We start from the raw sequence: 10,915 nt of genomic DNA on the forward strand, positions 1-10,915 counted from the left end.
AAGACGCCATTTTGAATTGAGATTTGACTCACTTGGAAAAGATAGCGTTAGCTCAGGTATAAGCCCGGCCCGAACACCGGTGGCAAGAAGTAGAAGGGCTCATATGACACTGGTTTGTCCTGGCTGCCAGTATTGTATGAGTTTAGAGCTCTTATTGAATGTGCACCACACTGTCTGCCACTAGTTTATCCTGATAGTTTGCAGCGACAGCAAAGCAGATGTGATAGCCGACTAGCTAGCTGAGTTAGCTTGCTGTGGGGCTGAGCATCAGCACCCAGCGGCTCTGAGGAGAGCAAAACACACCCCAGACCGGTCAACAAACTTCTTTGTGAGGTGTCAATGTACTGAGTCAACCAGTGTCAAGATATTTAGCTGACCTACCATAAGGTGAGTAGAACACAACGATTGATATTGGAAGTGAAACTAGAGAAGTAAAAAGCGCAAACCAGCCACTGTTAGCTACTGTTAGCCACGAGTGTGCTAGGTGACCAAGCAGACGAGAGCGGGCGACACAGCTAATGTTTGCTAATAAATGCATGCTAGTCCATTATGCTGATAACAATTAAACTCAGATTCTCTGGTCATGTTGTGAATAGAAGTCCAAACCTGCACACTGACTTTAAAGAAAGTAGATAAATTAAACCTTACTTATAGCATTTCCACTGAAGTATTGCAGGTAGATGTCCAGTCATCTTTAAAGTTAATAAGTTCAAAGTTATTCACTGAAAGGAGATGGGTGTTGAAATGACATGGCCTCACATTAGTATTTCAGTAAGATCAGTCTCTGGTGATGTTGGTGATTGTTTATAATAAATTCTTACTGTTGCCTTGACTAGGATTATAAATTCATCCTGTCTTAAAGATATTTATTGTTTTTTGTCAGGAGAGATGTATCAGCTTCCCGTGAATAACCTTACTAGAATCAGACGAGCGAGGAAACAAGTGAAAAAAGCACTTGAAGACATTGGACTGGACTACTGCAAAGAGGCAGCAGAGGTAAGTTTAAAATAACATTACTGATAGAGCTTTTAAGTGGATCATGGGATAGTTTCACATTCTTGTATTAAAGGTTTACAGTATATAGAAAATATCGAGTCTGAATGTACAGAGTGTTATTGCATGGCCTTGCGGAACAGTCTTTTACATTTCACTGCACATCTGTATGAGCATGTGACAAATACAAATCTTGAATCTACATTGGTTCTGTGCTAGCTCAGCAGAATGTATTCAAAGCCAGTGTGACTTATAAATACAAAATATTGTAGGATGTTGTATGCAAAAGTGTATTTTGACTAATACATATTCCATATTATATTATCCCTCTCATTTTTTCTAAAGGAATTCAAGGACTTTTGCCCTGATGAGCAGTTTGTAAAAGGTAGTCTTTGCCTTGATATCTGTGCATGGGATCCATCAGACTCTAAAACACAGGTAAATCTTACTTCTTTATCCAAGTCATTTACAAACTTTTGATACACTAATCACCATATTTTTTTAATCATCTAATGTTTCTTCCCCTGTCTTTTTTAGGAATATAGATCAAAGCCATTTTGCTGCACAGAGTGCCCATTTTCTTCCAAATACTACTCAGGCTACAAGAATCACTTCCGCAATGTACACAGGAAATACTTTGACTGTACACTCCTGCTCAGTTGTCCATACTGCACATTCACTGCAAGCAAGAGAACTTTAGAGACACATGTAAAAATATTCCATATACCCACTACAGTGCGCAAGAGTTATGGGATCCCACAGGGGACTGTTGTGGGAAAGAAGAACAAAGCAGGTGAGAAAGTTGGACAGGGAGATGGCGTGGAGAAAGCAATGTATTATTGCAAAAAATGCACGTTCCGAGACACTCTCTATAACGTTGTGAGAAGGCACATCTACAGGGAACATTTTCAGCATATTGTATCACCATATCTAGGTATGGTCTCTGAATCTTCCGTCAAAAATGGATCTAATTCTGTCAATGGCAACAACATCCTCTGTAAACGCTGCCAGTTTTCCACTCGAAGCTACGAGGCTCTGGTACAACATGTAATAGAGTATCACGAACGCATTGGTGCACAGGTAACCACTATGATTGGACATGCTAATATCATTGTCTCCAGGAATCAGTCCTTTCCAATCACTTCGCAGAAGACCCCTCTTATGATGAGTAGGGGTGCAGTAGCACAAGGCCCAATAGCACAACCAGTAATTGGCTATTTAAAGCCTGCGGCCCCTGTTGTTAAAAATCCATCCACCATCACAGCTGGTAAGGTGCATGTCAAACATCCTGGCAACAACACTGTGGCTGAAAATAGTTCTGCTGGTGTGAACACGGGTCAGACACAGAAGTGGAAGATATGCACAGTTTGCAATGAGCTTTTTCCTGAAAACCTGTACAGTGCTCATTTTGAGAATGCGCACAAAGCAAAGAAAGTTTGGGCGCTGGCCAAGTACATCATGAAAATCCACAACTTTACCAGCAAATGCTTACTCTGCAACCGCTATCTACCCAGTGATACCCTGCTTAACCACATGATGATCCACGGGATCACCTGTCCACAATGCCATGCTGCTTTCCACAATGTTGAGAAGATCATGGAGCATGTGGCCCAGACTCATCCTGGGGACTATGTTGGACCCCCAGGTGCATCACCTCTTACCTTTGATCTCACCATTCAACAAGATAAGTTAATTAATGTACAGCTGCTTGTTCTAACTTTCAACATGAAAGAATCTGTCAATGGTCAAGATCAGCTCGCACCTGCTCAGGGCAGTTTTCCACCTTTGGTCAAAGTGAGCGCTCCAAAAATTGCTGCTGCAAGTTTCCCTTCCCTGCCTCACAAAAGTGAGGTTGGTAAGACTCTGTGTCCGCTGTGTTTTACCATCCTGAAGGGTCCTATATCTGATGCTTTGGCTATGCATTTGAGGGAGCGACACCAAGTGCTTCAAACAATGCATCCTGTCGAGAAAAAGATGACATACAAGTGCATTCATTGCTTGGGAGTGTACACCAGTAACATGGTTGCCTCCACGATCACGTTGCATCTTGTGCAGTGCAGGGCTGTGGGTAGGACACAGGCAAGCCAAGCCTTTAAGTCTTCCCTGACTCTTAACTCATCAGGGGCTGGCTTCATCAAGAGGCAGCTGCCAGCGCAGACCACGTCCAATCCCAAGAGGTTAAAACTGAGCAAGGAGTCAAAGATTTCCTCCACAACCATTGGAAAGCTACCCGAATCTGGGCTTGCTCTGGATCCAAGAAGCTATGAGCACAAGACGTATGAGGCCAGGAAAAATTTTCTGACGGCCTACTTCAACCGGCAACCATACCTGTCAGCTCAGGAAGAGGAGAAGCTGTCTGCAAGCCTGTGGCTGTGGAAGTCAGACATTTCTAGTCACTTTGTAATGAAGCAAAAAATGTGTGTGCGACAGTGTGAGACTAAGAAATTGTCTGTGCTACTTGGCTTTGACATGCACGCTGTCAAGAAAGTAAAGCATGACTTGATCTTTGAGGAGAGTAAGATTGATGGCCCATCAGTAGAGAGACCTGGAGTTCTGAAGTCTGGCGCTCCAAACACAGACCAAAACAAGCCGTGCGAGACACTTAATTGTACCTTGAAACTCAGTACATGTACAGAGACCATCTCCATAGACTCTGACAGTGACCAAGAAACTGAGAAAAAATCTGAGAATGGAAATGTTTCCACCAACCAACATGTTAAGTCCAATGACCCAGCAAACCTGACGGATGAAGAAGAACCGGATACCAAGGAGGATCTTTCTAAAGAGCAGGAGAGCTCTTTGCAAGATGGGAAATCAAATGCCTGGATGACTTTCTGTTAGTGTTTATGTCTGGAAGTGTGCCTTGGTTGTGAAACAGTTCAGTTTAGAAAGCAGTGTATAAATTCAGCTGGAGAGAAAGAACTTGGCTGAAAACAGTTACTTCTCACAAATATCTGCCATGGGTCACAAAAAACTTAGCTTTCAAATGTTAAGCTTGTTCTTAGAGTCTGAAAGAAGGAAAAAAAGTTACATGTTGGTGCATAAATATGACATGTAAGTTATGTATATATTTTTTTTGCCATCTTTCTTTGTTAGGCTCTTTAAACAGTCTGTCTTATCCACAAGCTAACTATCACAAGATTTATGAAGCCTACTTCCCTGGTTCCATGGTTTTTCTCAATTGTGAAAAATAACTAATTTTCTTTCACATTTAGAAAGTGTAGGATATGCTTATTATTGCTTATGTACACATTTTAATAAATATGTTTGTTTACATTTTTTTTTTAAAGTTTTTTTTATACACTAGTCACAAAGTATAAATATTTGGCTGAATTGCAGTTGGGATGAATCCGTTGTTTCTCAAAAATTATTTACAAAACAAGATTGTAAATTAGACGAGACAAAGTTTGATAAAAAATTAAATGCATACCTTATCTCAGCGGGATGTTTATAAATTACTTTTTTAGGGTGCAGTCAGACGTTGACATTTGCATCATAAATTTTGCAAATCAGATTTGACCTTATTTAATCTAAAGGATTTAGTGCATAAAGGTTCAATCATGAACATTAATAGAAAAGCAAAAAAACTGCATAACTTTTTTTATTGAGCATAACATTCTCGTATTGTTAACCCAGACTTTTAAATTAAATTAAAACTACACTTGCATAAAATATTATTAACTCGCACTTTAAAATCAAAAGTCATGCTCAAAATAGAATACAACATACAAGCTTAAAATACTGTTAACTCAAACTTTGAAATTAATATGCAATACATTATTTAAAATGAAGTAATAATATGTATGAGCTTTATGAACGTTAAATCTTTCATTGAGGGGACATGATATTTAGGACGAAAATGTCACATACCGGTAGGCAGGTTTGTAGGTTCGATGACATTTGTCAATGTGATTTACAACAAATAAACGCACACGCTTTTCCAGTGAGTTGGATTTTCTTTTTCCACGGGCCCCCTAATTTCCGGCCACACTCAGACGCTGATTGGTGCAGCGCTGGGTGGAGGCGGGACTTCTGGCTCGTACAGTAGCAGAATTGGCCAACCGCCAGCGTGCATCACTGTTGAGGCCACAGTGCAGCTGCAAAAATGCCAATATTGTGTCTTTATATAGAACTGCGGCTTTGGTAACTCCAGAGCTGCAATATCTTAGTGAAAATACTTTTTTAAACAGGTGTAAGTATAACTGTAAACAAGAATTACCCCAGAACAGCTGAGTGGTTGTAGTTTTTAGTTGTTTTCGACGCGTTTCCTATGGACTGTTTATAAACAGCTAGTTAGCATTCATAGCTAAAAATGGTAGTGTTTGTGTGACGTGTGCCCAGAGCTGTCAACAATGGTAGGTGGACAACTAGACTCATTCTATCCTTCATTAACAACTTAATGAATGTACCTTACTAGAGTTCATAATGCTGATAGTCCATTTGTTTTGATTGTTAGCCAATGCTACTTACCACATGTTTGCTTCAGATCTATATTTTCTAAGCTTCCGAGCATCTCGTTAGATTGTAAAAAAAATCATTTCAGCAGATAGCTGAATAATGTAGGCCACATATAAACTGTATTTAGGTGTGATTGAGAATTACTCATTCTTAAATTGTACTACCTGCATTGATTGTTTGTCTGAAAAAGATCAAATGAGACTTGGGGTTTAGCATGATTAATTACACAAATCAAGCAAGTTTAAATATTACTGTTAGAATTTATACCAAACAGAACGAAATTAAAAACAATATCAATGTTTGCTAAATGCTTGCCATCAGGAATCAATGTGATTTTTGTGATCCCTGTCTGCCCCCAGGCACCATAAGGTGGAGAAGCTCTCATGTGGCAGCAGACAGACTGAGAGGAATGGCAGCAGTAACCATGTTGTCTCATTAGGCTGGCTGTGCATTGGAGGTTTACAGTTCATAATGTCATACAGTAACAGAGAGCTGGTGGAGTTCTTTATAAGCTACAAACTGTCTCAGAGGAACTATCCAACCTATGTGCTGAGGCCAGAGGATGCTGGTGAAAGGACTGAGGGAGACATGGAAAACTCTGCTGCCAGTAATGGCTTTTTGGCCAACAGCAGGAACCGTGCCGGCCAGTCAGTGATGTCTTCATCCCCACACACCGACATAGAGGCTGTAAAGGCAGCTCTTCTGGACTCTGCAGATGAGTTTGAGCTTCTCTTCACGCAGGCCTTTAGTGACCTTTCCTCGCAGCTTGACATTACTCCCAACACAGCCTATCACAGCTTTAAGAGTGTGATGGACGAGGTTTTCAAGGATGGAGTCAACTGGGGGCGTATAGTAGGCCTGTTTGCCTTTGGCGGTGTACTGTGTGTGGAATGCGTCCAGAAGGATATGGGTGAGCTGGTTTCCCGCATCGCAGGCTGGATGACTACGTACCTGGATGAGCACATTAGTGCATGGATCGAGAGCCAGGGAGGATGGGTGAGTCGGCAGCAGAAGAACACAACATGAGGTGTATTAATGGTTCTGTAACCTTGTCAACCAAGGTGTCCCTGAATGGGGCACACAACTAAAAAAAGGGAGCTCTCAAAGCTCTATTGTTTCTTTTTGAGTATTTAAACATCTCTGCCAAGAGGCTTGAAAGGCAGTCCTTATAGAAAGCTTGATTTTAATGGAGGACAGAAGATACAACTTTAGAGGCTTTATATCTAATGACAAAAACACGTCAAAGATTCAGTATTTGATTTTGTTATGCTTCTTGGTTTGTTCCATTGAAAACCAGAAAAAAAATTCAGAGAAAAAAAATACTTATATAATGCAATATCTCTCTTGTCTCATTTATATTTTCCAGGACTGCTTTGTTGAAATTTTCGGACGGGGCGCTGCTGGAGAAGTGAGGAGATCTCGGGAAACTCTCACCAGATGGCTGCTAGTTGGAATGGCGCTGCTAATGGGAGTTGTGGTTGGTGTTTACATCGCTAAGAAACAGTAAAAGGCACTCCATCTCATCTGCTGTGGCACACCTTGTGTAGTGCTACGTACATAAAAAGAAAAGGCAAGGCAAGTTTAATCATAGAGCACCATTCATACATAGAGCAATTCAAAAAGCTTTACACAGTTCAAAACAAACCAGAACTCAAAAGGTAATGTTTACAAAAAGCCAGTCTGCTTTTGCACTGAGAGGATCAGGGCTGGCTAAAGCAAGGATGTATGATTATTCAGAATATGTGGCTTGGTGAGCTGATATACTTCCACTATACTATTATTTTCTTTTCTTTAACACACAGGAGAGATTTACACTTTTTACGGGGTGTTACTCTCCAGACTGGAAGTGCTTTAAATGAACCTGATAAGCTAAGTCACAGTGAAACAGAATCAGCTGGTTTGATCACACTGCGTGTTTATCTGTTTTTCTTTTATTCTTTATCCAATGACCAACTCTTACTACTTATGAACAGTCAGCTTACAGAATAAATACGTTATATTTTCTTTTCACTTTGTATTGGCCAGCTGTACTGGAGTTTTAGGCATGCTTCAAAAAATAAATATATTTATGTTTTTCTTGTGTCTTATTTTTTGACTGTGTTAAACCAACCATAAAACACTTCACACATTATCAACATGCAATTGTCCTGCTGAATTAATCTCTCTGTAACTCTGCAACACATCTCCCATACATGTAATGCCAATATCATTAAAACTCAAATGAAACATTTACTATTACTCCATATATCACTAAAGATGTTTTGCCCTTTTAAACTGTAGGTCACTGTGGGACAAATCTTTTAATCGTAACGACTTCAACACCTCTAACATCTCAGACGTCTTATGTCGTACTGAGAGTTGGCTAAAATCAGGGGACTGCTGCCCTCTAGTGGAGTTTCGTCCCCTCTGGTATCCTTTTCTGAATTCTCTGAGGTCTATAGGTGGTGGTCAGGGCATTGCAGTGATTTATAACATCAACTTTAAGTGTGTCTGATGGTTCCCCTGAGTGTGAATTCCGAGTGTGTTGAACGGTTATCTACCGACCTCCTAGCTCTACTTCAGGTTATCTGAATGAATTCTCTCTCCTGCTTTCCTCCACTGTTCTTACATTTGATAAGATCATTATAGTGGTTGATTTTAACCTTCACATTGACAATCCATCTAATTCACTTGACTGTGACTTTTTAGCTACATTAGTAAATTGGGGCAACACGTCTCTCTCCCCACACATACCCTTGGCCACACTCTCGGCCTTGTCTTTACGCTGTGTCTCTCTTTAAATTCATTTCACATGACTGACTTAAATGTATTGTTTTTGACACAGTTCTTCACTCTACACTAGTCCCGTTACTGAAACAAACAGTCACACATTTTAAATGAGTGCTCTGCTAGTACGTTTCTCCCCCACCTTCTCAGAACAGTTATAATCGTCAATTATACAAACATTAATGACACTTTTAACTAGTTTAATGATCGATGTTCCTTAGCTCTTGACTCAACAGCCCCATATAAAACCAGATCTACATTAGCTGTCAATTCATCCCTTTGGATCAATAATTCCAATCAGATGCCTTAAGGGATCGTACAGTAGGAAGGTGGAGCGAAGATGGAAGAAAACTAACCCCAACGTTCACGACCTTAACATAAAGGAATTATTAACCAGGCTATTTAAAAAAAAAAGATTTGTTTTGGGACTTTTGACTTAAAGGACAGTGGATAGAGTGGGAAACCAGGGAGAGAGAGAGAGAGAAGAGAATGACATGCGGGGAAGGAGACAAAGGTCAGATTTGAACCTGGCGACCCGCTTGGAGTAGGCCTCTGTACATGGGACGTGACTGAACCACTAGGCAATCTGCACCCCTGAATCAGCTTATTAAGCTTATACAATGCATATTTCTCCAGTTTAATCAACAATAACAAGCATAACCCTACATTCTTGTTTAGTACTCTAAATCAGCTTCTGAATCCTTCCTGTATTTATGCAGAGGCGCTGCTTGTCAACAGGCAAGGTAGGCAACTGCTTTGGGCCCCAGAGGGCTGACAAAATATAAAGTAAAGCAGCATCTCATAGGGAACCCTATCTGAAACCATTCACTCAATAGTTGTAAATTGAATGAAAGGGAACAATACAATATGTCAGATGAAATAATGCATTATAAAAAATCTATTTAACTAGTTTTTCTGTTCTCACATACCTGTACATGACAAATTATATATAAATCACACTATTGTTATTATTTTATCAGGCATTAAGCCCAAATTATTTTGGAATTGAAAGACTCTTTTTTTTAAAAGAAATGTTTTACTTAATAGACTTCACTTGGTGTTATAGTCTAAAATACTTTATACTACGCATAAAACTTGTCTTTCTTCAGCATCATAAGATCCATCAACAATGTAGATGACAATATAAACCACATAATACAAAGAAATGTGTGTTATCTCTGAACACAGTCTTCACAGTTTTACATCCTGTGGCAGTTGGAGGGGGGGGGGGAAGACTTTCACTGCAGTGTTGCATCATTACCTTTTGGTGGTGCTAGTGTATAACATGTTCTAACTTGATAAAGCTGTATATTAAACTGCAAGCTGTGGCAACTGCATTGATTCAAATGTCATTTTCTCACGCTCAGAGAGTTAAGCATTAACATGTTTTTGTGTTGGCCCAAAATGAACTTTTTTCCTCTCTCTGTCTGGATGTTTTATTTCAATCTTTGCTAAATCAAACTTCTATATGCCCAAACATTGATCTATTTTCAGTCTTCCAGACTATCAAAGATGGAACAATTCATTATCAAATTACTTGCTTCAATGTTTAAATAGTTTCTTCAATAATAAAGGATATTGAATAGTCTTGATGGATAAAAAAGGTTGAAGCGAGAAAGAGACAAACACTGAAGGATCAGCAGAGAGAGAAGGACAATAACGGATGGCCTCCTGAGTCAACTTGCCTGTGGTTGCTAATCTATCCCCAGCATTTGTTGCCATTTCCCCAGAGCAGAGCTGGCAGCTGCAGCAGATAAACAGCAGATAGGGGCAGTTAGGGAAAAGAGTGTAAATTATAGATGTGTATAAGTCATCTACATTTTTCACAATATGGGGGCGCTGGTAGCCTAGTGGTAAGTGTGCGCTCCCCATTTACAGAGGCCATAATCCTCGAAGCGGGCGGCCCGGGTTGGAAACCGACCTGTGGCTCTTTTCCCGCATGTCATTCCCCACTCTCCCTCTCCCCGATTTCTGACTCTATCCACTGTCCTAGCTCTAAATAAAGTCATAAAAAGGCCAAAAATCAACCTTTTTTTTCACTATACAGGTTTAAAAAAAAAAAAAAACATTTTGGAACATTATGTTTTTCCAGTTGTAATCATGCTTGAGGAGGACATAATATCTTCTTTAAAGGTTTGATTGAGGCTTAAATACAGATAAATCAAATAGAAAACCCCTTGTCTCACGCCGTCAGGTCAGAGGAACATCAAGACAATATTTTCCCATCATCATGGCCCCCGAGGGAATAAGGGGAGGCATTAGAATGGTTGACTGTAAATGAAATTAGGAAGAAGACATTTGAGGAAATATTAACTTAAATAGTGATTTGTTTTACAAATGTGATAAGTTATATAGATACAATGTATACTGTGTGTTTCTAATGTGTGTGTGTGTTTGTTTTGTGTCTGTGTGTGTAATGCAGTGTAATGCAGTGTAATGAGTGGGTGGTGGCACCCAGATGTTCAGAGGACTGAGTTGAAACCAAAGTCTGCAGTGAAGCGTGTACAAATCGGCAGTCAAAACAATCATCAAAGTGTGTGATATTATTTATAGATGTGCGCCAAGTGAAGCGTTCTGCTTGTGACCACAGATTTTGAAACTTGACTTGGATTATTTGAGCCGAAATGTGCAATGACACAGTGATTCTGAAATGGTGATTGAACTCTGTGGAGTCTTCAGCGTTGTCTTTGGATGACAC

At 39.9% G+C, this 10,915-nt stretch overlaps 2 protein-coding genes across 2 annotated transcripts; both read left to right on the forward strand.

The window, feature by feature from the left end:
• Positions 1 to 5: 5 nt before the first annotated feature.
• adnpa (activity-dependent neuroprotector homeobox a) lies at positions 6 to 4,269 on the forward strand. The gene is made up of 4 exons (XM_061042453.1): positions 6 to 387; positions 884 to 996; positions 1,339 to 1,431; positions 1,531 to 4,269. Exons 2-4 carry the CDS (start codon positions 889 to 891, stop codon positions 3,832 to 3,834), a joined length of 2,505 nt encoding a protein of 834 aa, XP_060898436.1. The 5' UTR covers positions 6 to 387; positions 884 to 888; the 3' UTR covers positions 3,835 to 4,269.
• Positions 4,270 to 5,045: 776 nt separating this feature from the next.
• On the forward strand, positions 5,046 to 7,527 carry LOC132977687 (bcl-2-like protein 1). Its single transcript, XM_061042457.1, has 3 exons — positions 5,046 to 5,348; positions 5,811 to 6,447; positions 6,818 to 7,527. The coding sequence occupies exons 2-3, from the start codon at positions 5,923 to 5,925 to the stop codon at positions 6,956 to 6,958; spliced, it is 666 nt and encodes a 221-aa protein (XP_060898440.1). The 5' UTR covers positions 5,046 to 5,348; positions 5,811 to 5,922; the 3' UTR covers positions 6,959 to 7,527.
• The last annotated feature ends 3,388 nt before the right edge of the window (positions 7,528 to 10,915 follow it).

This window comes from Labrus mixtus, chromosome 7 (genome assembly GCF_963584025.1).
Source record: "Labrus mixtus chromosome 7, fLabMix1.1, whole genome shotgun sequence".
NCBI lineage: Eukaryota > Metazoa > Chordata > Actinopteri > Labriformes > Labridae > Labrus > Labrus mixtus.